This window comes from Martes martes (assembly GCF_963455335.1).
Source record: "Martes martes genome assembly, contig: scaffold_478, whole genome shotgun sequence".
Classification (NCBI taxonomy): Eukaryota; Metazoa; Chordata; class Mammalia; order Carnivora; family Mustelidae; genus Martes; species Martes martes.
In genome coordinates this window covers 1-27,640 of record NW_027666663.1, presented here as the reverse complement: position 1 = coordinate 27,640, position 27,640 = coordinate 1, and the positions used below count along the sequence as shown (strand labels likewise).

Here is a 27,640-nt window from a genome sequence, read left to right as displayed (position 1 = left end):
TGGGAATAACAAACTTAGGAGTTTGGTCTTTTATTTTCTAGTTGCATTCCATCCTGAGAATCACAACAAAACTCACCCTGACTTTTGAGAGCTTCAGATATCTGTTCCATAATAGGAAGCTCCAGTTCTTTCTTTATCAAACAATGATGTCTTGTCTCTATGCAGAACCTTCCCCAAATCCTGGCTCCCATCATCTTTAGCACCTCCATCTCCAATGTCAATGTTTCCGTTCAGCTTGGTAATACACCACCCTTTGCCTTGGGATTCAATTCCATCTCTCTAGGTAAGACTCTGGGATAGAAAAGGAACAAGAATCTGTCCATTCATGAAGCTAGGCCTAATTGATGGCTACAGTGGCTCCATAGAACTCTCCTGCCTTCTTTGTTCAGATTACCAGCACCTGAGGCCACAGAGTATCCATCAGCGGGGTGTGTTAACTGTGGACCATCTCTGCTGGCGGGTGGGCAGTGACTCCCACATTCAGCGGGCACCCCACCCACCCAATATGCATGTTTGGGGTGAGGCACTTGTCCTGGACTCCTTCACACTACAGGTAGGTGGGGACTTTGGTGAACAGTGGCCCATACAGTTTCCTTTCCCTGCCATGCACGGCAGAGCACGGACCATCTTTTTGGCAGAAGATGACGCATCAGGGTGTTATAGAACTGTGTGTTCTGCATGCTCCTAATGGAGCTCGCTCTCTTTTCTTTTCTAGGGTAGCTATAACCAGCCTTTGGGCCTGTCTAGCACCCAGTCAGATACCCTGTTTCTTGATTGTACCATCCGTGGACTGCAGGTAGAAGCATCAGATACCTGTGCCCAGTGTCTCTCTCGCATTTTATCCTTGATGGACACACAATCTGGGAAGTCAGCTGCCTCTAGAGAATCTTCATTTGGGGAATCTGTGTCGTTACTGTGGAAGGTGGACTTGAAGGTGGAGGACATGAACTTGTTCACCCTTTCTGCCCTGGTTGGTAAGTGGGACAGGGAGTCTATAGTTAAGTGGGTAGTTTGTAACCTAAGCAGATTATACTGGTTCAGTCTGCTCCTTCTCATTTAATGAAGGTGATTATTTGGACTTTTTCTAAATTAAAGGCATGAGATGCTAGAAGGTCTTATGTAACTTGGGTTTCTTGATATTTCTTACAGGCTAATAGAAGGTATTAAGTATTAAGCAAGATTTATTTAAGAAAAAAAAAGCCTTGATAGTTGATCAAGAAATTGAGACTAGTGTAGTTTTTTATTTCCTTATGTGTTTGGTTCTAGAGAGTAATACATCTCTGAGCACTTCGTAGGAGTTAGGGAGCTTCTTTGGCTTTGCTACCAGATTTAGGTAGGGTAAGATAGGAGAGGAAAAATTGCCCTGAAATATGAGGAATGAACTTAGGGAGGTATAGGGAATAAGGAAAACTAGAGTGGAAAGAATGAGTAAGAAAGGAGAGTGAAGGCTGAAGTTGCCGTTTGAGAGCTGAGAACCAATGCTAATATGGTTTCTGGATGTTAGGTGCTTCAGAGATCCGACTGGACACGCTGACCATCCTGGGAAGCGCTGAAACCTCCACTGTGGGTGTCCAGGGACTTGTGCTGGCCCTGGTGAAGTCAGTCACAGAGAAGATGCAGCCCTGCTGCAAGGCTCCTGACATCCCTACTCCCGTGCTCAGCCTCTCCATGCTCTCCATCACCTATCACAGCAGCATCCGCTCTCTGGAGGTAATGCTTCTCTGGGGAGGTGGAGTCAGGTTGGTTTTTCTCGAGGCTGAAGAGCATTTCCCAGTCTTTTTTCTTCTTTTAAAAAAAAAATATTTTATTTATTTATTTGACAGAGATCACAAAAAGGCAGAGAGGCAGGCAGAGAGAAGAGGGGGAAGCAGGCTCCCCTCTGAACAGAGAGCCTGATGGGGGTCTCAATCCCAGGACCCTGAGACCATGACGTGAGGCGAAGGCAGAGGCTTAACCCACTGAGCCACCCAGGCGCCCCTCCCAGTCTTTTGAGTCTGTTGTGAAACTCATCTGTGAGAAATATGACATCTTGCATTATCCTTTTTGTCCTGGCTTGTTCTATACGTTTTTAACTCTTTATTATGGAACATAAAGTACACACAGAACTAGAGAGAATATATGAACTTGTATGTATCCATACCAGCTTCAGTAATTACCACTTAGGACCAACTTGTTTCAGCTCTATACCCACCAGTCACCCTGCCGCCCGCTCCTGGATTATTTTGAAGCAGACTTATACCAGGACATATAATTTCACTGTAAATATTTCAGTGCATATCTCTGAAAAATAAGAGTTGTTGTTTTTTTTTTAAAGATCATGATGTGGTGTTATTTCACTGAAGCCCTCAGCTTATTAAAAGGCTGGAAGGGAGGGGCGCCTGGCTGGCTCTGTGGGTGGAGTGTGCGACTCTTGATGTTGGTTGTAAGTTCGAGCCCCGTGTTGGGTTTAGAGATTACCTAAAAATAGAGTTTTTAAAAAAATAAAAGGTCGAAAGGGATCGGAAGATGGAGGCAGTGGCAAGTTCTAAGAGACTTTCCAAGATCTTTCTCCTCAGGATATCAGGTGAATACGGAACCCTCCTAGGAAGGGAGTGGGGTATCTTTCCAACTGTCAGACTTCAGCTTCCTTTGGAAGAAGTTGCCTTTTCAAGGCTGGAACTCGAAGGCATTTTTCTGTTCTGGAATTTAAATTTTCTCTGCTTAACTATTCAGAATGGACTTTGTTTTTCAAACTTACAAGGACTCCTTTCTTTGAAGCATACTTTCACATAGAAGTCATTTGCTGTATTGACTTCTGTGGTCAGTCTTTTTTATATTTTTTAAGAATTAAGTCAAGGGGTGCCTGGATGGCTCTGTTGGTTGAGTGTTCGACTCTTGGTTTCCACTCAGGTTGTGATCTCGTGGTTGTGGGGTTGAGCCCCATGTCGGGCTCTGCGCTCAGTGTGAAATCTTCAGATACTTTCTCCCTCTCCCTCTGCCCCTCCCTATTCGCACACACACACTCTCCCCCTAAAATGAATAAATAAAATCTTTTTTTTTTTTTAATTTTATTTATTTATTTGACAGAGATCACAAGTAGGCAGAGAGGCAAGCAGAGAGAGGGAGGGAAGCAGGCTCCCCACTGATCAGAGAGCCCGATGCGGGACTCGATCCCAGGACCCTGAGATCATGACCTGAGCCAAAGGCAGCAGTCCAACCCACTGAGCCACCCAGGCACCCCTACATTATATGTTTATTAAAAAATTAAGAAAAAACTTTCAAAGTGGTTATTAAAATGGTTATTACTGGGGTGCCTGGGTGGCTCAGTGGGTTGGGCCCCTGCCTTGATCTCATGATCCCATGGTCTCAGGGTCCTGGGATCGAGCCCTGCATCGGGGTCTCTGCTTGGCAGTGAGCCTGCTTCCCCCTCTCTCTCTGCCTACTTGTGATCTCTGTCAAATAAATAAATAAAATCTTTAAAAAAATCGTTATTATATGGAGTATGGCTATTGTAGAAAGATAACTCACAGAAACAAAAAGTCAAATGACTTATTAAGTATGTGCTGTATATACTGCATATTCTGTGGTAGATACTGAAGAATCAACAGTCTAGAATCCAGTTGGGAACTCAAGAGTGTGTAAGTAAAAACTGTTAGCTCCATATATTCATGCTAAGGAGAACAAGGCAAGGGTGTAATTGATGCAGTTGCTCAGGAAATGATCCTGAGTGGAGATGGTTCTGGACCCAGGTGTGCATGTATAATAATAATCTCAGCCATCTCTCCTATTTTGGGATCTTGTAATTGACAGATCCTTTTCTCTTGCTCCCTGAAGGTTCAGTGTGGTACAGGACTCACCTTACTTTGGAGCCCCCCAGATCACATGTACCTATACCAGCACGTCCTGGCTACCCTGCATTGCCGAGACCTGCTGAGAGCCACTCTGTTTCCCGAGTCTGTGCCACTCCTTGCACTAGAGATCCCAGAGACTGCGTCTGAACCAGAAGGCCTTCTCCCTGAGCCATCTCCCCCAAAGCGGCTACTAAACCTGACACTAGAGGTGAGCACAGCTAAGCTGACAGCTTTTGTAGCTGAGGACAAGTTCATTACCCTGGCTGCGGAGAGTGTGTCGCTGAGCCGCCATGGGGGTTCGCTGCAGGCTTACTGCCCAGAGCTGGCTGCTGGCTTTGATGGCAATAGCATCTTCAACTTCAAGGAGGTGGAGGTACAGCTGCTGCCTGAACTGGAGGAGATGATCCTCCACCGGAACCCTTTCCCTGTGCTGCAGACCCTCCGGAACCGTGTGTGGCTTCTCTCCCTGGGCTCAGTCTCAGTGGAGTTTCCTTATCAGTATGATTTCTCTCGAACTCTGGATGAGGCTGTGGGCGTACAGAAATGGCTGAAGGGGCTGCATGGAGGAACTCATGCTCTGGCTTCTCCAAGCCCTGCCCCACTCCCACCTGATCTACTCTTGAAGGTTCATCACTTCTCATGGGTTTTCCTGGATGATGTTTTTGAGGTGAAACTTCGTGATAACTATGAACTAATGAAGGATGAAAGTAAGGAGAGTGCCAAAAGGCTGCAGTTGCTGGATGCCAAGGTGGCTGCTCTTCGGAAGCAACATGGGGAGTTACTGCCAGCCCGTAAAATTGAGGAGCTCTATGCCTCTTTGGAACATAAAAACATTGAAATCTACATTCAGCGCTCCCGTCGTCTCTATGGCAACACACCTATGCGCCGGGCTCTGCTCACTTGGAGCCTGTCAGGGCTAGAGCTGGTAGCTCTGGCAGATGCCTCCTTCCATGGGCCTGAGCGTGTGATAGAGCAAGTTCAAGAGCTTGATCCAGGCAGCCCTTTCCCTGCTGAGGGGATAGATCTTGTCATTCAGTGGTGTCGTATGCTCAAGTGCAGTGTTAAGACATTTTTGGGTAAGTAGCACTTCCTCATTTGTGAATAGAGTGTAGTGTTCGCCCTCAGAGCTCCAGAAAGCTCTCTGAGTGACTGCAGAAGAACTCAGTTATATTGGGAACTGTGGTGGTTTTTGGATGGGTGGAGTGGGTTGGGTGGGCTCCTCTTCATTTCTTGGTTCCTGAATTTCACCCTGAAACTGCTTGGCTAACACGAAGGACAACTAACACAGTCATCTTCAGGGTTAGTGTGCCTCTTGGATCTCGGTGTTATTCTCCTCACCATCTGCTCGTGTCTCCACGCCGTTTTCCAGCTTTCCTGCCAACTGCCAGCTCTTGTTCTCTCAGTTGACCTTTTTAAATAAATGGGTAAAAGTAGTGGCAGGGGAGAAAATGCTCAAGAATGTTGAGACAGTCCTCTGAATAGCCAGCGTATATCCTCCCTGTAATAACAGTTCGGATAAGAGATTATCCCCGGTACCTGTTTGAGATACGTGACTGGCGGCTGATGGGTCGACTTGTGGGCACCGAGCAGAGTGGTCAGCCTTGCTCCCGGCGGCGTCAAATCTTGCACTTGGGGCTTCCATGGGGTAATGTGGCAGTAGAGAGGAACATGCCCCCACTCAAGTTCTACCACGACTTCCACTGTGAGTAGAGGAGGGCAGTTGGTGTGGCTGAGGGTCGTTGTGATGGCTGGGCTGGGAGATGAGCTGAGGCCCTCTGGAATGAAGAAAGAAGTAGCGTAATAAGCTGTACCCTTTGCTCCTCTATCCCAGCGGAAATCTTTCAGTACACAGTGGTATGGGGCCCGTGCTGGGATCCAGCCTGGACACTGATTAGCCAGTCTGTGGACCTCTTGACCAAGCCCTCAGCTGACCCCAGCCCACCCTTGCCCTGGTGGGACAAGAGCCGTCTTCTGTTCCATGGGGACTGGCACATGGACATTGAACAGGCAAATCTGCACCAACTGGCTACTGAGGTGAGGGGTTCCGGAGTTGTTTTCTTACTAGGATGCTATGATTGGGGCTTGAATAGCACATGGCGGGGGGAGACCCAACAGTACTTATTTGGGAGATTGGGAGATACTCTTATCCAGATCTCACCGACTTGTTGGGGGTGGTTACAGGACCCGTACAACACAACAGAAAATATGCACTGGGAGTGGAGCCACCTGTCTTTTCATTGGAAACCTGGTCAATTTGTGTTCAAGGGTGACTTGGATGTCAACGTGAGAACAGCTTCTAAGTGAGTGGAGTGAGGGGTGGGGCCTCAACAGGGCCAGGGATTCAGGTTGGAGGGAGAGGGGAAGAGCCAGGGGGTTGCAAGTGATCAGGGCACTGAGATCTGGGACTCTGTTGTGAGACAGGTATGATGACTGCTGCTTCCTTCACCTGCCTGACCTCTGCATGACACTGGACCTGCAGTGGCTATGCCATGGGAACCCCCATGATCACCACAGTGTCACTCTGCGGGCCCCAGAGTTTCTGCCTGAGGTGCCCTTGGGCCAACTCCATGACTCCTACCGGGCATTCCGCTCTGAGAACCTCAATCTCTCCATCAAGATGGATCTGACCCGGCACAGTGGGAGTGAGGCTTGGGTCTGGGGCAGTGGGAGGAAGAGTTGGGAGGATGGGCTTAAACACAATGGACTTGACCCTCTGGGGCAGGGACAGGGAAAGCAAGGGAGGATTTGGATTAGGACCTTTTTTTGAGAAAGGGTTGGTGAACACAAAGCTTTTTTTTTTTTTTTTTAAGATTTTATTTATTTGGGAGGGAGAGAGAATACAAGCAGAGAGAGAGGGAGAAGCGGACTCCCCACTGAGCAGGGATCCAGATGCGGGGCTCTATCCCAGGACCTGGAGATCATCACTTGAGCCTAAGGCAGAGGCCTAACCATCTGTGCCACCCAGGTGCCCCCAAAGCTTAGATCTTTAAAAGGAAAGGGTACTGGGGATATTGACTTGAGGCTGAATGCTGCGTGGGTTTTTAAACTTCTAAAAGCTGAAGCTAGGGATGGATTTAGGTTCATCTCTGTTTTAATCACAGGTAGGAGATATCTATCTTGTCTTTTACAGCAATATCCCAGCCCCGGATTCTGTTATATAGCAGTACCCTGCGCTGGATGCAAAACTTCTGGGCAACTTGGACTAGTGTCACAAGGCCTATCTGTCGAGGAAAGCTCTTCAATAACCTGAAACCGAGCAAGAAGAAACTTGGCCAGCACTACAAGCAGCTTTCCTATACTGCGCTTTTTCCCCAGCTGCAGGTCAGGCTCTGACATCTTCAGTTTTGTTCCCCTTCCCTAGTTTTCTCATTTTTCCTTATCTTCATCATCTCTCAGATCCCATTTAGCGTTACACTGTCTGCTTGCCAGGTGCATTATTGGGCCTCATTTGCCCAGCAACGGGGCATCCAGATTGAGTGCAGTCAGGGCCATGTCTTCACTAGGGGAACTCAGCGGCTTATACCTCAAGGTAGGTTCAAAGACTGCCTTCCTTTCTCGTAGTCCTTGCCCTTTTCGCCCTTCTCGTTCCTCTTCCTGCTTTCTGTCCCACACTGCCCTTCTGTATCGGTCTGCATGGGCTCTGTATGGCTCCTTGTCTCAGCGGGCACAGTGATGCGGCGCCTCATCTCTGACTGGAGTGTGACCCAGATGGTTAGTGACCTAAGTCAGGTGACTGTTCACCTGATGGCTTCGCCCACTGAAGAGAATGCTGATCACTGCCTTGATCCTTTGGTGACAAAGACCCACCTACTGAGCCTGTCCTCCCTCACCTACCAGCGGCACAGCAATCGCACAGCTGAAGAGGTACCGCGTGACTCAGTCTCTTTACAACCTTATTTGTATCAGTACGTGTCTTGGTTTGTTTGGGCGGCCATAACAAAATACCAAAGACTATGTGGCTTAAACAACAGAAGTATATTTCTCACAGTTTGGGGGCTGGAAGTCTAAGATCAGGGTACCAAGCATAGTCAGATTCTGGTGAGGGCTCTTTCCTGGCTTGTAGACAGTTGCCTTTGCTGTGTCCTCACAAGGCAGGAAAAGAGAAAGGGAGCATCCTCTTTGGTGTCTCTTCTTATAAGGGCACACTGATCCCATCATAAGGCCCCACCCTCATGACCTTATTTAAACCTAATTACCTCCTAAAGGCCACATCTCCAAATATTATCATACTGGGGATTATGGTCTCAAAATATGAAGTTTGGTTGGGGCAACAATTCAGTCCATGGCAGTGGGTTTCAGGCAAAGGTCCAGGTAATGTTTCTAACTGTATTCCATGCATATATATCATTATTATTTAATGAATTCACTGTCAGCTATATCAGTGTCCCTCTTTTTGAAAATTCCTTTTCTCTCTCTCCTTCTAAAGATAGTCTCTTGCCCTTCAGGAAACAGTAAAACTTTTTTCCTAGGACCTTATTTGATGGGATTTTTTGCCCCCTAATTAAGGAAAGATTTTATGTTGCAATTTTTTTTCTTCTGGTCTTCAAGCTGGGGCTTGACTTCACAACCCTGAGATCAAGAGTCACATGTTCTACCGACTGAGACGTTAGATGACCGAATGTTGACATTTTCTGAACCATATAAATATAGTGGATATAGTCTGAGTGTAGTCTAATGCACACATTAAGACCACTTAGTTTTTCTTTCTCTAGGGTTGTCTTATCTCTCCTAGAACAGATTTTTTTTTTCTTTTTAGGTGGCGGGGGCCGGAAGGAGAGGGAGAGAGAAACTTTTTTTTTTGTTAAAGATTTTATTTATTTATATGAGAGAGAATGAGTGAGAGCATGAACAGGGGGAGGAGCAGAGGGAGAGGCAGACTTCTACCGAGCAGGGCCTCCCCCACCCCCGATGTGGGACTTGATCCCAGGACCCTGGGCTCATGATCTGAGCCGAAAGCAGACGCTTAACCAACTGAGCCAGGCACCCAAATAGATTGCTTATTCAACAAGTTTGTTTTCTTATCTCTATATCTGTGGTACAGGAGAAATTGTGGGAATTTCCATGCTATCTTGTGGTTCTTGTTTCTTAGGAGCTCTCTACTCGGGTTGGGGATCCTGCCTTTCACACACACCAGCTGCACTTGGTAGATTTACGGGCTTCGTGGACAACCACCAATCGGGACATTGCCTTTGGTTTATATGATGGCTATAAAAAGGCAGCAGTACTCAAACGTAACCTCTCTACTGAGGCCCTGAAGGGGTTAAAGATTGAACCCCAGATGCCGGCTAAAAAGCCAAAGCAGAGTGTTCTGACCAGTGCCCCAGCCCCACCTCCCGTCAACACTCCCAGCTTTAGTGGACAGCCTGAGAAGGGGTCATCAGGAGGTAAGCTGGGGCAGATGAGACTTCATCGGGTTAGGGTTAGAATATGTCCGTGGGATTGGACAGGAATTGGGAAGGACTAAATCATGGATGGTTCCGTCTTGGTGTAGAGATGAAAACTATTGTTTCTCCATATTAGGCCGCCTTAGTCTCTCTCTCTTTTTTTTTTTTTTTAAAGATTTTATTTATTTGTTTGACAGACAGAGATCACAAGTAGGCAGAGAGGCAGGCAGAGAGAGAGGAGAAAGCAGGCTCCCTGCTGAGCAGAGAGCCCGACGTGGGGCTCGATCCCAGGACCCTGAGATCATGACCCGAGCTGAAGGCAGAGGCTTTAACCCACTGAGCCACCCAGGCGCCCCTCTCTCTTTTTTTTTTAAAGATTTTATTTATTTATTTGACAGAGAGTGTGTGTAGGAGCTGAGGGGAGGGGCAAAGAGGGAGGGAGAAGTATGTTCCCTACTGAGCAGGGAGCCTGAAGCAGGACTCAGTCCCAGGACCCTGGGATCATAACCTGAGCTAAAGGCAGATGCTTATCTGACTGAGCCACGCAGGTGACCCAGTCTACCTCAGTCTTACATAGCAATGATATAAGGGCATTTAAAGGGTGTGATCCTGTGACCAAGAGAAGAGGATCATGAAGGAGTGATGGGTCAAAACAGTATGAGTAAGGGAAAGAAAGGATTAAAGAATTGTTTTGTGGTTTGATGAATTAATTTGTTCAGTCAGCAAATATTGAGTACTTAACAGGCACAAAGCACTGTGCTGGGTTCATGAGAGATATAAAATGAAAGACATTGTACTTGCTACAGCAGGTAGTTTATCATCTCTGGATGAGCTAAGATTATTTGTTCATTCACTCAACCACTCATTCATTCATAGATTCATTTTAGCTTATAGACGATTTATAATGCGCCAGACATAACCCTAGACATTAGCGATATAAAGATGAGGGAAAGCTCAGAAACTAGTAGGTAGGCATGTAAATTATTATTTCATTATGAAAATGCTTTTTAAGAATGTTCAAGAAGAAAGTATTTAAGTCAGCATCGGGAAGTCTAGAAAGGCTTCCCAAAAAAGATAGTTGAGATGGGTCTTAAAAGATGAGTAAGAGGGGTGCCTGGGTGGCTCAGTGGGTTAAAGCCTCTGCCTTCGGCTCAGGTCATGATCCCAGGGTCCTGGGATCGAGCTCCGCTTTGGGCTCCCTGCTCAGCAGAGAGCCTGCTTCCAACCCCTGCCTGTCTCTCTGCCTACTTGTGATCTCTGTCAAATAAATAAATAAACTCTTAAAAAAAAAAGAAAGATGAGTAAGAGTTCAACAGGCAAGGAGAAAGGAGAGGACATTTTAGGGAGAAAGAATGATAAGTACAGAGGAATGCAAGTTCATGGTGAGTTTAGAACAAGGTGAAAAGTGATTATGTCACAAGTGAGAAGTGAAAGTATATGGGAGTTCTTGACTAGAATGAAGGAGGGAGTGCAATCAGGGAAAGATTTATTGATGAAGTAACATTTAAGCTGGACTTTGAAGCCTTAATATGGTTTGAACTTGTGGAAATGGGGAGAAAGGGCATTCAAGGCAGAGGGAGTATCCTGATAGGAGTAGAATTGGTAAAGCTCAATACGTTCAAAGAAGAGCAAACAGTCTGTTTCAGTTGTCATAGAGAGTAGCTAAGATGAGGGGTGAGGGAAGATCCTGGAAAGGAAAGCTGCACATAGACCATCAAAGGTCTTCCATACAAGGCTAAGGAGTTTTTGGTCCTTACTTAGCAGACAGTGGTGAACTACTGAAGGCTTTTGAATAGGGATGTGTCATCATTAGACTTAATTTTTAGGAAGATAAATCTTGGGGTGCTGTGGAGGAGGACTCAGAGGGAAAACTGGAGGTGGAGGGACCGATAAAGAAACTACTGTGGCATCCCAACAACATGTAATGGTAGAGGCAGTGAGAATCGAGATGGGGCAATAGATAGAAATGTTAATGTGCCTATGAAATGTGTAACTCAAGGAACACATCTAGGTAATGTCTAACAGCTGGAGATGAGATCTAAAAGCTTAGTACTAGAGAAGAAGATTTTGGGAGTTTCAGCATGAGCTAAGAGGTAAGGCCACGGAGATAATAATAGTTGCCTACTGTGTGGCAGGTACTTTGCAAAATACTTCTGTGTGTTGTTGCATTAAATTCCCTCAACAACCTTATGAGACACTTACTCTTATTTTACAGACATGGAAACTGAGGCCCAGGTTAAAGCAAGCTGCCAAAGGTCACAATCAAGAAACTGGCAGAGATAGGATCTTAAATACAGGCAGACTAGTCTGATTCTGGAGGCTGCTATTAACCATAACACACTGTTAGACAAACTCATTAGATGAAAAGAGGAAGAGGGGAACTTGCCAAGGATGGACCTTAGGAGATAGTCATTTTCTAAAACTTGGGAGAAAAGGATTTAGAGGCATAATCAGAGGAAGCAGTAGAAGTATGAGAACACAGTGGCACTAATGACAAGGGAGTGGTTTCATGGGGAAAGGAGTGGTCAACAAACATTTAAGATAATACAAAGTGAAAAATACATGTAACAAAATGAGGAAAAAAAAGATCCTAGAATAATTCAGAGTTTGATATACCTAGGAGAAAAAAATGCTGCTGCTTACATAGTATTTCTAAGTTTCTTTCGGGAATCTATTACTTCTTTTAAATTGAAGGGAAAATGAAATGACAACCCTTATTTGCCCTCAAGGATGAAGGGGTGGAGTGGATAAGTTGCAGATAGGAGAATGTGTTGTAGAGAAATTGAAGGAAGATCATTTTGGCCCTAGATGTGTTCCCCATCCCTTTGAGATTATGACTTCTTCCCACTTCCTGTTTCCCTGCAGGTGCCTACATGTTGCAGAAGCTGATTGAAGAGACAGATAGGTTTGTAGTGTTCACAGAAGAGGAGTCAGGTGTGAGTGACCAGTTGTGTGGCATTGCTGCCTGCCAGACAGATGACATATATAACCGAAACTGCCTTATTGAGCTGGTTAACTGCCAGGTAACTTCTCTTTACCAGAGCACCTCAGCCTTGGGCTAGATCATAGTATGTGTTCGTCTTCTCCCACCACCAAATAAGAATGGGCAGACAGAGTTCCAAAAAAATATTCCTTCCAGCAGGTATCCAGGATAATCCAACCTTCATGTCTAAAACCATAGCATTCACTCAGTAAGCCAGAATTAGACCCAGCTGTAGTCATTGGTACAATCCTTTCACTAACCTTCTCACCTTCCCTGGTGGCCCTTGTGCTGTAATTCTGCTTCTGTCTGTGGTATAGATGGTTCTTCGTGGAGCGGAGACAGAAGGCTGTGTCATTGTGTCAGCTGCCAAAGCTCAGTTGCTGCAGTGCCAACACCATCCAGCCTGGTATGGTGACACGTTGAAGCAAAAGACATCCTGGACTTGCTTACTGGATGGCATGCAGTACTTCGCCACCACTGAAAGCAGCCCTACTGAGCAGGATGGCCGACAGCTCTGGTTAGAGGTTAGTCAGTGGCACTGGGAAGGCCCATTATAGTCCCAGTTTTCCATATTTGGCTCCTTCCAGCAGACTATTTGCAAGATTCCTGCTAGTACCTGTTGCTCCAGCTTAGTAGAATAACGAAGCTGGTAACACCTTGAATGTAGGAATTGTAGGTAGTCTCTGATTTGTGGCCTGTGAGCACATAGTGCTTTTTTTTTTTTTAAATCTCTTGCTATTCTTTTTCATTGCAAAGGAAATTCTCATTTCCTAGCACCAGAATAAAGTAGGTTGGAACTTTTTTACTTCTTTTTTTTTTTTCAAGATTTTATTTATTTATTTGACAGAGAGATCACAAGTAGGTCGAGAGGCAGGCAGAGAGGGAAAGCAGGCTCCCCACTGAGCAGAGAGCCCGATGCGGGGCTCGATTCCAGGACCCTGAGACCATGACCTGAGCCGAAGGCAGAGGCTTAACCCTCTGAGCCACCCAGGCACCCCAAGAACTTTTTTACTTTTGAGAAGATTGCTGACCCCTGATAATAAAACACACAATCAGTAGGCAGCCAAGAAAATAGGCATAAGTTTGAGAACTTTAGATAAGTTCTCTCTCTGCCCTTTCTCTTATTTCTCTTAGAAGATGGTTGATTGGTTGTTTCAGCAAAGTAGTAAGGTTGAATAGAAAGACTGCTTTTCTAGCAGTCAGGTTATGTGAGTTCTAATGCCATCTTTGCTATTATAGTAGCCGTGAGCCCTTTAGCGAGTCATTGTTAATACAATTGAGTTAATACTTCCCTCTCACAAGATTATTGAAAGGATCAGTGAGACAGTGCTTTGAAAAACACAAAGCTTCATTTAGAGGGAAAATAATCCTACCATTTTTAAAAAGTTGTTAGGTCAGGGGTGTGTGTGTGTCAAGGTAATGTTTTCTTAGATGGTGAAATTATGAGCAGTTGGCAAGGACTAGGCTGTAGGTTTTCTTTTCAGCTTAGTAAAACAATTTGCATTATAATTTCTAGGATATAATATCAGAATTATTGAGAGATCTAATAGTTTATAAGGTAAGATGTACCTAGCCAGTATTCTTGCACAGGCGTGAAGTGGTCACGTTGTGCTGGGCATGGTACACCCAAACGACTTATGCATCCAGCTGCATCTGTTAAGCACCAGTGTGATAACTTCATTTGCCATTATACTCAATGGGGAAAAAGCTAATCCCTCTTCCCTGCTTGGTGCTTCTTACTCCAACAACCTTTGGGCTCAAACCTAGCAACCTCAGATATAATTACATACAAGGTAATCATTTAATCAGATGTCAAGCCAAGGAAGGGTCAGGTTGTTGATAATATGAGAGGTCATGTAATGTATCATATTACAACTGTGGTTCAAGCAAGCCGTGCTCTTTACCAGTAGTCTCAGGAGGTAGGCACAGAAGATTCTAACTAGTCAGGCAGAGGTGGGCAAGATGAGCTATGTAAGATCTCTCTAGCATTTTCTGGGCCTCTGCTGCTTTTAGGCATGCCTTCTTTTGCATGTGAACCCTTTATTCCCTGTCAGGCTATGGTATTAGCATTAGAATAGAATGTGTATTTGGCTTAGATGGGAGGGACTTTGTGGGTGGTTGTTTTTTGTTTTTTGTTTTAGATTTTATTTATTTGAGGCGCCTGGGTGGCTCAGTGGGTTAAGGCCTCTGCCTTCTGCTCAGGTCATGATCCCAGGGTCCTGGGCTTTCTGCTTGGCGGGGAGCCTGCTTCCTCCTCTTTCCTTGCCTGCCTCTCTGCCTACTTGTGATCTCTATCTGTCAAATAAATAAATAAAATCTTTTTTTCTAAAAAATAAAATCTTTTTTTTCTAAAAAAGATTTTCTTTATTTGAGAGAGGGAGAAAGTGTGCTTGTGCATGGGTGTTCAGGGGTAGGGGCAGAGGGAGAGAGAGAGGGAGAGAGAATCTGGAGCAGACTCCATGCTGAGGGCTAAGCTGAAGCCCTGAAATCATGACCTGAGCTGAAACCAAGAGTCGATCTTTGAACCGACTGATCCACCCAGAAACCCTGATACTAGCTATTTTGGTGTGAAGTGGTTTTGATTTGCATTACCCTGATGATCAGTGATGTTGAACATCTTTCCATGTTTTGTTTTGGAAAAACATCTACTCAGGTCCTCTGCCCATTTTTAAATTGGATTTTTTTTTTTTTTTTTTTTTTTTTGGTGTTGAGTTGTAGGAGTTCCTTCTGTATCATTTGCAAATATCTTCTTCCATTCAGTAAGTTGCCTGTTTGTTTTGCTTATGGTGTCCTTTACTGAGTTGGCAGGGGACTTTCATCTTGCCTTTCCTATATGAATTTTTTGTGACTTGGCAGATTTGCTTATTTATGGTCTATCCATATCTCTCATTCTGTTCCTCATTTTGACTTCAGCTTAGCAGAGACTTAGCTCAGCAGGGAGCCTGCTTCCTCCTCCTCTCTCTCTGCCTGCCTCTCTGCCTACTTGTGATCTCTGTCTGTCAAATAAATAAATAAAATCTTAAAAAAAAAAAGAGAATTCATTCCCCTTACCCCATAGCAAGTGTCAGAGTGATCATCTGAAGACAGAAAACAGCAAGAATACAAACACATGAATATCAAAGTGGGTGGGGAAAGTCATTGGTTTTGATGAAATTTGTTGTGCTTAACATGATTTGAATTTTTTCCTGTTTTCTTAATTTTGGTAAAATGCATATAAAATTTACTGTTTTAACCATTTTTAAGTGTAAAGTTTGGTGGTATTAAATATATTTATGATGTTATTTAACCATCACTACCATCCATCTCCATGACTCCTCATCTTGTAAAACTGAAATTGTACCCATTAAACAATAACTCCCCACCTCCCCTTTTCAGTGCTTAACAACCACCATTGTACTTTCTGTCTCTATAATTTTGACTATTCATTTTTGTTTTTGTTTTTTTAAGATTTTATTTGTTTATTTGATATAGACAGTGAGAGAGGGAACACCAGCAGGGGAAGTAGAAGAGGGAGAAGCAGGCTCCCTGCTCAGGGGTCCTCAATCCCAGGTCACTGGGATCATGACCCAAGCTGAAGGCAGACACTTAATGACTGAGCCACCCAGGCATCTAGTTTTTACTATTCTTAAGTATCTCATATAAATGAAATCATATAGCACTTGTCTTTTTGTAACTGACTTAATTTCACTTTCTAGAATCTTTTCAAGGTTTACCTGTGTTGTAGTGTCTTCCCCTTTTTTTTTTTTTAAGAGAGGGAGAAAGGAAGTGGGAAAGAGAGAGAGAGAGAGAGAGAGGCAGGTAGGGGGAAGGGCAGAGAATCTTAAGCAGGCTCTGTGCACAATGCAGAGCCCAGTGTGGGGTTTGATCTCACAACCCTGAGATTATGACCTGAGCCAAAATCAAGAGTTGGACGCTTAACCAACTGAGCTACCCAGGTGCCCCAGCATCTTCTTTTTTAAGACTGAATTCCATTATGTGTGTGTGTGTGTATGTGTGTGTGTGTGTGTGTGTGTGTGTATGTGTGTGTGTGTGTTTATACACCACATACTGCTTATCCATTCATCTACCAATGTATATTTGGGTTTCTTCCATATTTTAGTTATTGTGAATAATGCCATATGAACATGTACAAATCTCTTCAAGACCCTGCTTTCAGTTCTTTTGTGTATATACCCAGAAGTAGAATTGCTGGATCATATAGTAATTCTGTTAACTTTTTGAGGAATTGTGCTTGACGTAATATTTGCCACAGTACCATTATACCATTTGACACATCCCCAACAGTGCACAAGGGATCCAATTTCAGCACACCCTTGCCAGCATTTGGTATATTCTCTCTCTCTCTCTTTTTTTTTTGATAGTAGCTATCCTAATGGGTGTGTAGTAGGACAGGATTTAATTTTAACCTAGCTTGCTTTTCTGGCCTCAGGCCTGCAGGTTTGGCAAATGTGCATGTAAATCATTTGGCTTTGGGGAATTTGAGTGGTTTGGGCCAGGAGGGAGTCACGTATGTCTTCTACCGTGGGAGATCCTTAGGCTATTCTAGGCAGTGGAAGTCTGAATAGTAATTATAACTGCTTGCATCTTAGAGGTCTGTGACCCAGTTGGCCAGGAGTTAAATGTGCCTGTATCTCTGTCTTCAGGTAAAGAATATCGAGGAGCACCGGCAGCGTAGTCTGGATTCTGTGCAGGAGCTGATGGAGAGCGGGCAGGCAGTGGGAGGCATGGTTACCACCACCACAGGTCAGCTCTCCCTTATTCCCCATCATGTGGTTAGGAAGAGAGGCGCATTTTCTTACATACTCTCAAGATTAACATATGCTGGGGTAGGACCGTTTTGTGTTAGGCTAGGTTGAAAGCAAGTGTTTATTGAGTTCCCTAGACATCACACGTAGCCGGAGACATCACTCCTAGCTCCTACAGTACCTTTATTGAGAATGTCTTTTATCTCTTTCCCACCTCTTCCCAGATTGGAACCAGCCAGCTGAGGCGCAGCAAGCCCAGCAAGTCCAGCGGATCATTTCACGCTGTAGCTGCCGAATGTACTATATCAGTTACAGCCATGACATTGATCCTGAGCTGGCAACTCAGATTAAACCACCTGAGGTCCATGAGAACCAGGAAAAGGAAGATCTCCTAAAGAAACAGGAAGGTATTCAGGGCTTGAAAGGCTTTTAGAAGGGGACTAGGGTACTTGTGAAAGTAGTTGCTTCCTTCGTGGTTCTGAGTCAGTAGTGTTATTAGAAGTCCCACTGTGCACTGGACATTACTTTGCTCTGCATTATGTAAGGTCTGCTGTAAGAGGCTGAAGTGTGCTCTTGAAGGGAACTGGGATGAATGGGAATTGTTTGATTCTAAAATAAGCAGACATATTTCTACCCATGAGCTTCTCACTAAGCTGTTTCTATGGGGTTAACAGGAGAGGTTCCAAGTATGGGTTTAAAGATGGGGTAGGTATTTAGAGAGAACCTTGAGTTTCTTACTTAGCTGCTAACAATTACATAGGGGCTGTGGATACCTTTACCCTTATTCATCATGAGCTGGAAATCTCCACCAACCCGGCTCAGTATGCCATGATCCTGGACATTGTCAACAACCTGCTGCTCCACGTAGAACCTAAGCGGAAGGTGAGCATGGGCCTTTATAGAATGCCATTTAGCCTCACAGGAACCCATAGACCTTGTGCTTTATTTGGGGTCCAGTAAGAAAAGCCATGATTCAGGCTGAAAAAGGGCCTTGTGATTGGTACATCCTCTGTTAATCAGTAGCAGCCGTTGAAATTTCACTTACCCAGGAAGGGTCTTGAGTGTTCCGGAGACTGTAGAGTTTGTTTACTTGATTGTTTTTCTTGGTCAGTTCTCTACTCAGTCACTTTGATACCTCTGAAATCAGTAACTAATCCCCACTATCACCTCCATCCCTATCCTGTGGGACTGGCTTACTGTGAAATCTTTACTACTTCTGCATGGGCCTGCCCCTTACACTTGCTACTAATGCTGACAGATACAGGTAAGCTTTCTAGAAGAGATCCATATTCCTTGTCACTTTATCTGTTTTACTTTACTGCAAGACATATCTGTTAAAAAATCTTGTTCATTTCCTTTTCCACTGCTTCAGGAGCATAGTGAGAAGAAGCAGCGGGTCAGGTTCCAGCTCGAGATCTCTAGCAATCCTGAGGAACAGCGCAGTAGCATACTACATTTGCAGGAGGCTGTGCGGCAGCATGTGGCCCAGATACGGCAGCTGGAAAAGCAGATATATTCTATCATGAAGGTAGTTACCGGGTCAGTCTGAGGAGAGGGTGTTCTCCTAGGACAAGGGAGATCTCCTCTCAGTTTCTCCTGCCCTGGATCCCTAGTCTTTGCAGGATGACAGCAAGAATGAGAACCTGCTTGACCTGAACCAAAAGCTTCAGTTGCAGCTAAACCAGGAGAAGGCCAGTCTACAGCTGGAAAGCGAAGAACTTAATATCCTCATCAGGTGCCACAGCATTCTTTCTCTGCCTCTTTCCGGTGCCCCAGCTAGGGTTGATCTCTCTTCCTTGCCCATGTTTTTTTTCTTTTTTTTAAAAAGATTTTATTTATTTATTTGAGAGACAGAAATCACAAGCAGGCAGAGAGGCAGGCAGAGAGAGGGGGGAAGCACACTCCCCACCGAGCAGAGAGCCCAACTCGGGGCTTGATCCCAGGACCCTGAGATCATGACCCGAGCTGAAGGCAGAGGCCTTAACCCACTGAGCCACCCAGGCGCCCCTTCCTTGCCCATGTTAATGATAGTCTTTGGGTCTTGTGCACATCATTGAAGGCTGATATAGATTTGGGTACTTCCTGAATGAACCTGGCTGGACTTGGCCAAAAGACTGAGAATAAGAGACCCCCTCCTTTGGCTCTTCATTAGAGTACCTCTTAGGAAAGGAGAAAACCAAATGGTTTGGAAAGATCACTTTTGTGGCCTTGCTATGTGCAGGTGAACTGACAATAAAATATCTTGAAGTTGATCAGTAAGGAGCACAATTGCAGATACAATCATAGGGGTTTATGAGTGGGCATAGACTTTTATTTTTTTCGATTTTATTTATTTATTTATTTGTCAGAGAGACAGTGAGTGTGCGCACAAGCAAGTAGAGTAGCAGGTAGAGGCGGAGAGAGAAGCAGGCTCCCCGACAAGCAAGGAGCCCGATGTGGGACTCGATCGCAGGACCCCGGGATCATGACCTGAGCTGAAGGCAGTGGCTCAACCGACTGAGCCACCCAGGCATCCCTGGGCAGAGAATATTTTATTAGCTGCAGGGGGTGCCTGGCTGGCTCAGTCTGTAGAGCATGAGACTCTTGATGTTGGGATCATGAGTTTAAGCCCCAGATTGGGTATAGAGATTACTTAAAAAAACAAAAAAAGCAGCAGCAGCTGTGGAACTAAAAGATGGGCTTTAGCTCCCAGGCTCCAGGTGTGAGGAGCAGTGAATCCAGCGGAAAAAATTTAGGGAGTACCTGTTCCAAAATAGGTTCATCTCTGGGTTTACCTCCTGCATCATTCTAGAGCATTCCACCCTACCCTAACCCAAATGCTGTTACCCTTATTGGCTCTGGCCCTCCTGTCCATCTGCAGGTGTTTTAAGGACTTCCAGTTGCAACAGGCCAATAAGATGGAGTTGCGAAAGCAACAAGAAGATGTGAGTGTTGTCCGTCGCACTGAGTTCTACTTTGCTCAGGCACGATGGCGCTTGACAGAGGAAGACGGACAGCTAGGAATTGCTGAACTGGAGCTGCAGCGGTTCCTCTACAGCAAGGTATCGGGTATACAGTTATACAAAGGCAAGCTGTGTTGAGAGGCATTGACCTGTCTCAGGAGTCTTACAGAAAGAGACATAAAGAGGCTAATTATTATATGATTACTGATGATGTTACTGATGATAGAGACACGAGCATAGTTCCCCTCAGACACAATTGTTTGTACTTCGAAATTACACAGATATAGATGAGCTTGATCAGATGCTTCTTTCACTGAATAAGAGTATCCCTAGAAATATGGCCCAGAGGGAAGTCATCTTCCAAGTCCAGCTTGGAATAGAATTGTTAAATCTATATGGACATTCAGCTCTCCAGCAATAAGTAACTAATGGCATGGAGGAGAGGACATGATTCATTATTCCATACCCTTTTCCCTCTGGGAGTTTGGAAATATGTAAGACCATTTTTTAAATATCATAGTGACTGGGAAGTGCTGTTGGCACTTAGCGTCCTTGCCAACAGTGCACTCGCCAGTAGTGCCCATGAGAAACACTGGATGAAAGGGTGAATTGATTGTATGAAATTGAAAGGGATGCCAAAGGTTGGGATTAGACATTTGGAGAACCTAAAAATAGGATATGTAGCCACTCTCTGACAAGCTCCTGAGAAAGGCTAATTATAGTATATTGGGTCGGGGGGTGGTGGGAAATCTTTTTATAGGTGAATAAGTCTGATGACACAGCAGAACATCTTCTGGAGTTGGGTTGGTTCACTATGAACAACCTCCTCCCCAATGCGGTTTATAAGGCAAGTCTTATTTCCCCATTCCTCCCCCATTCTCATGCTTCCTAACAAAGGGCATTTGTAAGATTTTATTTATTTGAAAGAGAGAGACAAGAAGGGCAGAGGGAGAGGAAAAGAGAGAATCCCCAACAGACTTTGTGGTCAGTGCAGAGCCCGACACAGGGCTAGATCTCATGACCCTGAGATCATGACCTGAGTGGAAATCAAGAGTCAGATGCTTAACTGAGCCACCCAGGTGCCCCCTAACACAGGGCATTTGTAAGGGCCCTTTCACATAAATCCAGGGTGGGAGGTAGTGTGGTGATCTGAGAGGCTGAAAGGTTGCCCAGCTTAGCAAGACCATTGCTTTTTCTCTTAGTTTGAACAGACTTGTGGGTTGATTTGTCACTCATTATCCTGTAGGTAGTCCTGCGGCCCCAGAGCTCCTGCCAGTCTGGGCGACAGCTGGCCCTTCGCCTCTTCAGCAAAGTCCGGCCCCCTGTTGGGGGTATTTCTGTTAAGGAACATTTTGAGGTTAGTATACAGTCCTTTGGGGATACAGAAACAAAGGGCACTCAAAAGCTATCTGTGTGTTACTGTGCTACATTAGGGGTAGGTAAAACTGAGGGATGATGTCTGAGCTTAATTGCTTCTTCAGCCTTTTTCCTCTTTAGGTAAATGTGGTGCCTCTCACTATCCAGCTGACACACCAGTTCTTCCATAGAATAATGGGCTTTTTCTTTCCTGGCCGAAGTGTGGAAGATGATGAGGTTGGAGATGAAGAAGATAAGTCCAAATTGGTGACTACTGGTGAGAACTTTTATGGTGGAGCTCCAGAAGACTGGGGTAGTGGCCCCAGAGATAGCTAAAGCTTCAGAAAGAGGATAGCAGCTGGTATGCTTGCTTTCTCATAGGAATACCAGTGGTGAAGCCTCGGCAGCTGATTGCAACAGATGATGCGGCACCACTGGGTGCTGGGAAGGGTGTGGCACAAGGCTTAAATCGGAGTTCTGGCGTCAGGAGGTCATTTCGGAAAGTACCTGAGGTACCACACGTGCCCCTAATGATGGAGAGATGGGAAAATCCTGGGGTTCTCTGTTTGGCCCCACTAGGGATTTCTTCATTCTTTTCCAGGGATGAAAGGAGATGGAGATGTTTGGGGTCCTAAGTTTCTTCCGATGGTTTCAGGGACTCACATTCCTTTCCTGCCTTTCCTAGCACCCTGTGGATGATATTGACAAGATGAAAGAGCGAGCTGCCATGAACAACTCGTTCATCTACATAAAGATTCCACAGGTTCCTCTGTGCGTCAGCTACAAGGTCTGCTTCTCCCCAGTACTTTCTAGAACAGGGTGGGAATGGAACCAGATAAGATCAGAGATTAAAGTTAGGCACCACCGTCTAGTTTGTGAAGCTGGTCTGTGGGTGGTAATCTGCTGTTCCCTCCGCTGCCTTCGGGAGTCAGTACCATTACAGGATGAGGTAAAGGGAAATCAGTAGCTAAACTGCTGCTGTAGGAAAGCACTGGGCTCGGACTCAGGTATGGCTTGAACTAAAAACGGCAGCTGATACATCTTTTGATTCTTCTTTTCTCTGTCCCCTCCCTCACCTTCTCTTGCAGGGTGAGAAGAACAGTGTGGATTGGGGTGACCTTAACCTGGTGCTACCCTGTCTGGAGTACCACAACAACACCTGGACATGGCTCGACTTTGCCATGGCCGTCAAGCGGGACAGCCGCAAAGCCCTGGTTGCCCAGGTATGCCGGCAGAGTTTGTGGAGGCACAGATCCTGTGCCCAGGTGCATTTCATTGTAGGACATATGTAGGACAAGCAGCCTTTGGGCATGGGCAGCTGAATGAAGTGAGCAACTTCTATCCCTACCCGCTCCATGACTTTGGTCAAATGATTAAATTAGATGGTTACTGAGTATTTTGTATATCTTAACAGTTGATTTTTAGGAAACTGAGGGCTGACACAACTTGAGGTTCAGAGTGGGTTCTAATTAGACTGTAAGCTTCTTAAAAGCAGAGATCATTTTATAATTTGAATTGCCCCGCTATGCCTTCATGTAAGCTTAATGAATCTTTATTGACTTGTTCACATTAATTTATTCTGCTTGTACCGCTAATATTTACCTTCTCTTTTACTCCTCTCTAACCTATCAGGTAATCAAAGAGAAGCTAAGGCTGAAGCCTGCAACAGGGTCTGAGGTCCGGGGAAAGCTAGAAACTAAATCAGACCTCAACATGCAACAGCAGGAAGAGGAGGAGAAAGCCCGGCTCCTCATCGGTTTAAGTGTGGGCAACAAGAACCCTGGCAAGAAGTCCATCTTTGGGAGGCGCAAGTGATCCAGCATCCAAAAGCGGCTGCAGTACAGGATCTGACTCTGGCTTGGGCCCCAGGGACTTGTGGGGTGGGAGGTGCTTCCCTTTACCTATCAGGATTTGTGGGGGGTCAGGAGCCCACAGGGTACTGTGGAGAGAGGCACTGCCCTTTTAGCAGCTGGCCTGTTCCCTGCAGAATACAGTGGATAATAACGCTGAGTTCTACCTCACACTGATCAGCAGGCCAAGGGCCAGAGAGGCATCAAGAGAGCAAGACCCAGGGAAAGGGCCCAGGATTAGGATCTGGTTCCATTGGGGCCAACTGAAAGGGTGGGAGGGACAATTCTGATCAAGTGTGATAAATTTTTATAGACCTATATATAAATATATACATATATATTTCTAAGTGTAATTGCTCTCCCTCTGTGTGAGAAAGTTGAGGGGAGGGGTCGATCTCCTGTTCCTCATTCCACTGCCTTGTATGAGAGGTATTAGGGTTCTGGGGGGAAATTAGCCCCTTCTCAATCTCTGCCAAGTTCACTTGGGAAGATGGCAATAGATGCCAGGGCTGGCCATGTGTCCCCTTGGGGTATGCCCTGGAGAATGGTAAGAAAATGACTTAAAGAGAAAAAATATATATTTTAAATTTGATTTTTTTTTCTTTTTGGTGTGTTAAATGCATGGGTTTCAACCTGTGTCTCTCCCTCCCCATCAACCTAAGACATATCCTCTAGCTACCACTTTAATGGGGATGACCTCTTCTCTCCTCTGTGAGACTGTATCACAGATACTTCCCAGCTCTGCTTTGACACTGGTCTCCTAATAGGTCTCTACACATTTTAGTGCTGGCTCAGCCTATTCATAACTGGGGGTGGGGGGGGATAGGATTTGGGGATAAGAGGGGTTTGGCTGCATCAACTTACATCTCTAGTCATGAATAGCAGAGAAGAGGCGGGGCTCATGTGTAATGTAGCATCAGGGGCAGGGGTTGCTTATGTAACTAGGACAGCAGATTTAGCAGGAGGAGAGGAGGCAGAGGCTTTGGATGGGAACAGTGAACTGTCGGCAGGGGCAACATGCCCCGGTGGCTACTTCTCATAAGGTAGGCTGTGGGGCTCTGGTAGCCTATTTAGGGGGAGGTAAAGGGGACATGGGCTTAAGGCCTGGGAACTGACTTAGGAGGGAACTGAGGAGAATGTTAGTGATGCCCACTGTGGAGGGGGACTAGCAGGCTATACTGTGAAAATACCCCAACTCCATACCAAGAGCCACAGGCTGAATCTCTGATGCCTCAAGGGGAAAAATATCCAAATACTGGTTTCCTAGAGGATTTAAATCATGTCCAGGAAATTTAGGCCTTGGTCCAAAGCAACGGTAATGGCAATGACAGTTTTGCCTGGTGCTCAAAAATGGATCCCTAAGGTTGTGATTTGAGGGTATGTCTTCTAAGATGGAAAGAACTTGTAATGCCTCAAGGGCAGAGGTTTAGAGTGGCTCCCTTGGTTCTCAGCAGGGTGACAGCATCCGGGGTCCCTGGGTCCGAGGCTGGAAGAGCCTCTGGTCAGGTGTGGGGACTACCAGGTCAGGTGTGGAAGACCTGTGGGGACTACGGGGGCATCAGTACCTACACCAGGAGTCCTTGGAACCGGCCCCGTTGCTAACAGAGAAGCCTCTGTCTGAGTGGCCAGTGCCTCAGTTCGTCAACCTTTTTCTGCCGGAATTTCCCATTAGGCCCCTCAGGGGGCATCACCAGCTGAAGGTAGGTCAGTCCCTGGAAGGGGTCTCAGTCTTGGGGAGACATCTAAGAATGGCCAGAGTTTCAATTGTGCTATTCTCCATTTCTCTGTACAGATTTTAGGCCTTGTGGCTAAAGGCTCCTTCGGAACAGTCCTCAAGGTGCTAGACTGTGGCCAGAAAGCAGTATTTGCAGTGAAGGTAGGGACCTAGGTACTCTTCCACATCATTCTCTAGTCCCTGCCTCCAATCTTGGTTTCAGAAAGGTTTGGTAGGCATAAACAACCTGTTGGAGTCATCACTCCTCTCCTTTTATAGGTGGTGCCCAAGGTAAAGGTCCTACAGAGGGACATCCTGAGGCAGTGCAAAGAGGAGGTTAGCATCCAGGTATGCACAGAGCCCAGGAATGGATCCTAGGAAGAAGTAAACCACAAGTGGACAAAGTACCTTTCCTGTCCCAACTGTCCTGCTCTGAACTGGCAGAACTTCCTGGTTCTGCCCACTCCCTCTGCTTCAACCAAAGTAGATCCTGGGAAAAGTAGTTATTAGCAATTAATTCTAGACCCTTCCATGGAAATCTCCAGCATGTCTTAGTGAGTTCCTCAGTATCATGCTGGTTTTGGAATTACCAGGCAGGAAATCCCTACTTAGTTCACCTGAACTGAGAGGTGGGACAGCAGCTCCTTTTCTGCAGAACTAGGTAAATCCTGACTTCTTGGCTGCCTTGATTCTCAGTGACATTTTACCTCCCTAACTTCCTGTTTTCTTCATTCCTAGCAACAGATCAGCCATCCTTTTGTACACTGTTTGGGGGACAGCTGGCAGGGAAAACGGCACCTCTTCATTAGTGAGTGACGGGCCTCTCATTCCCAAGAACCCTTTTATTGTACTCCCCACCTGAGAGTACCCATTCCTTTGGCCTGTACTCCCTTTGCTCTGTTTCCCTTCTCAGAGCACTTTTCTCTCCCAAGAGAGGGAACAACGGGTGGCATCCGTTTGGGCAAGAGGCCTAAAATGCCTTGAGCCCAGGCACAGTAACCCCAAACATTGCCTAGACTTCTGGTACTTCGCAGTGTGCAGCTACTGCAGTACAGATCTGTACTCCCTGTGGTCCTCTGTTGGCTGCTTTGCTGAGGCTTCCATCCGCCTCTTTGCTGCTGAACTGGTTCTGGTGCTGTGTAAGTGAAACAAGAATGGTAATGGAAATGAGGGAAGAATTGAGAGGGAGGGGCAGAGAAGAGATCTGATATTAACTCTGGAGGTCAAAGAACTGGGATAGGAATGGGATGGGAACTACAGGAGAGTTTTAGCACACCCCAAACTTGCTGTCATCTGCAGGCTATCTCCATGATTTGGGCATCATCCATCGAGATGTGAAGGTAGAGTTAAGTGCTTTTTTCTTTGTCTGAAGTGGGGCCTCAGAAGTTCCAACAGATCTAAGAAGGCAGCAGGGGAGGGAGCTGAGAAGAGCTGACCTTGGGGCCTTCAGGAGTGCTAAGGATTTGGGCAAGGGCCGTCAATGTATAGGCCTGAATACTGAATAGGGCATGTTTCTCAGCTGGGAGGTATACATGATGGAAGAGGGTTGAAAGGAAGAGGATGAAAAAAAAAAAAAGGGAAGAGGATGACTAGTAACTTCTCACCTGTGATTTTTCAGATGGAGAATATCCTTCTGGATGAACGAGGTAAGTCCTTTTCTTTTCCTAGCCCCAGAATGAGAGGACCCTCAGTTTGGGAATAAGTCGTGGCTGATGAGGGGAGGACCAGAGTGGTGCTGTTGCCTTATCTTTCATAGGCCATTTGAAACTGACAGACTTTGGTCTGTCCCGCCGCCTGCCCCAGGGAACCCGAGCCTATACTATCTGTGGCACTCTTCAGTACATGGGTGAGAGAGGGGCTAAAGCTGGTGGGTAAACATTGGCAGGAGTCTAGTTGATTGATGTCAATGACAACTGTCTTTCAAATCTAGCCCCAGAGGTCCTGAGTGGAGGGCCTTACAACCACGCTGCTGATTGGTGGTCCCTGGGTGTCTTGCTTTTCTCTCTGGCAACTGGGAAGGTGAGAGAATGGTAGGGATTTTGAGCAAAGAGAGGAGTTTGCCCTGTAATGGGAAAAAGACCTTAGGAAATCTTGCCTCACTCCTACCAACCAATGATACTGTGCCCTACCCCCCCACCCCAACTCAGTTCCCAGTGGCTGCAGAGAGAGATCATGTGGCCATGCTGGCAAGTGTGACCCACTGTGGTTCTGAGATCCCAGCTTCTCTTAACCAGGGGCTCTCACTCCTGCTCCATGAGGTAAGGGTGAATACTATTTTCCTTCTATCCCTATCACTGAAGTGATACTTACCCATTCCTCTAATAATCTGGCCAGGGTGGGCATGTGCTCCAACTTGATCAAGTACCACCTCACCACTCGCCCTCTAACCAGCACTTTAAATTCCAGTTCTGAGTTTTTCATCCTTCATCTATCCTCCCCATCCATAACAGGTCACTTCTGAGAGAGAGGGCCAGTGCTACTCTCTTGCCAATACAGCGCCTTTCTTCCTACCCTTGCCCCGAAATCAGCCTGTTTCTGTCTCTTTCAAATCCTCTTTAGGATTCTTCTTTCTGCCCTCCACAGCTTGATGAACTTCTCCTTCTCCAGCTTTTCTGTTTAGCCCCCTTCCCATCCCAGTTCCTCACAGTTCATGCTCTATTTGCCTCCAGCTCTTATGCCAGAATCCCCTCCAGCGTCTGCGTTACTTGCATCACTTCCAGGTCCACCCTTTCTTTCGGGGTGTGGCCTTTGACCCAGAGCTCCTACAGAAGCAGCCAGTGAACTTTGTCATGAAGGCGCAAGCTACTCAGCCCAGTCCATCGGAGTCCATGATTTT

General features: G+C 45.9%; 2 protein-coding genes across 6 annotated transcripts; both read left to right on the top strand.

The window, feature by feature from the left end:
* Positions 1–177: 177 nt before the first annotated feature.
* On the top strand, positions 178–23,682 carry LOC308337852 (bridge-like lipid transfer protein family member 2). Of its 5 annotated transcripts, none has more exons than XM_080831394.1 (28): positions 178–283; positions 390–553; positions 716–974; positions 1,505–1,710; positions 3,814–4,906; positions 5,341–5,532; positions 5,662–5,864; positions 6,012–6,130; positions 6,252–6,472; positions 6,961–7,151; positions 7,260–7,359; positions 7,492–7,694; positions 8,920–9,214; positions 12,080–12,237; positions 12,515–12,721; positions 16,841–16,940; positions 17,167–17,349; positions 17,703–17,824; positions 18,315–18,470; positions 18,556–18,677; positions 19,803–19,983; positions 20,645–20,731; positions 21,131–21,241; positions 21,382–21,517; positions 21,622–21,752; positions 21,926–22,027; positions 22,329–22,463; positions 22,873–23,682. In XM_080831394.1, exons 2-28 carry the CDS (start codon positions 506–508, stop codon positions 23,053–23,055), a joined length of 5,244 nt encoding a protein of 1,747 aa, XP_080687520.1. In that variant the 5' UTR covers positions 178–283; positions 390–505; the 3' UTR covers positions 23,056–23,682. The 5 variants fall into 5 exon arrangements, 2 of the variants coding, with proteins under 2 accessions (XP_080687520.1, XP_080687521.1); XR_013966342.1 differs by having other exon boundaries at positions 273–283; positions 21,842–22,027; XR_013966343.1 differs by having other exon boundaries at positions 273–283; positions 21,366–21,517.
* A 394-nt stretch (positions 23,683–24,076) lies between these two features.
* On the top strand, positions 24,077–27,635 carry RSKR (ribosomal protein S6 kinase related; the record flags this gene model as incomplete). Its single annotated transcript, XM_080831393.1, has 12 exons — positions 24,077–24,133; positions 24,542–24,790; positions 24,883–24,966; positions 25,084–25,152; positions 25,543–25,612; positions 25,839–25,943; positions 26,104–26,144; positions 26,423–26,450; positions 26,561–26,650; positions 26,735–26,823; positions 26,952–27,062; positions 27,474–27,635. Coding segments are annotated over 12 exons (1,155 nt in total), but the record flags the coding sequence as incomplete, so codon positions are not given.
* Positions 27,636–27,640: the final 5 nt, after the last annotated feature.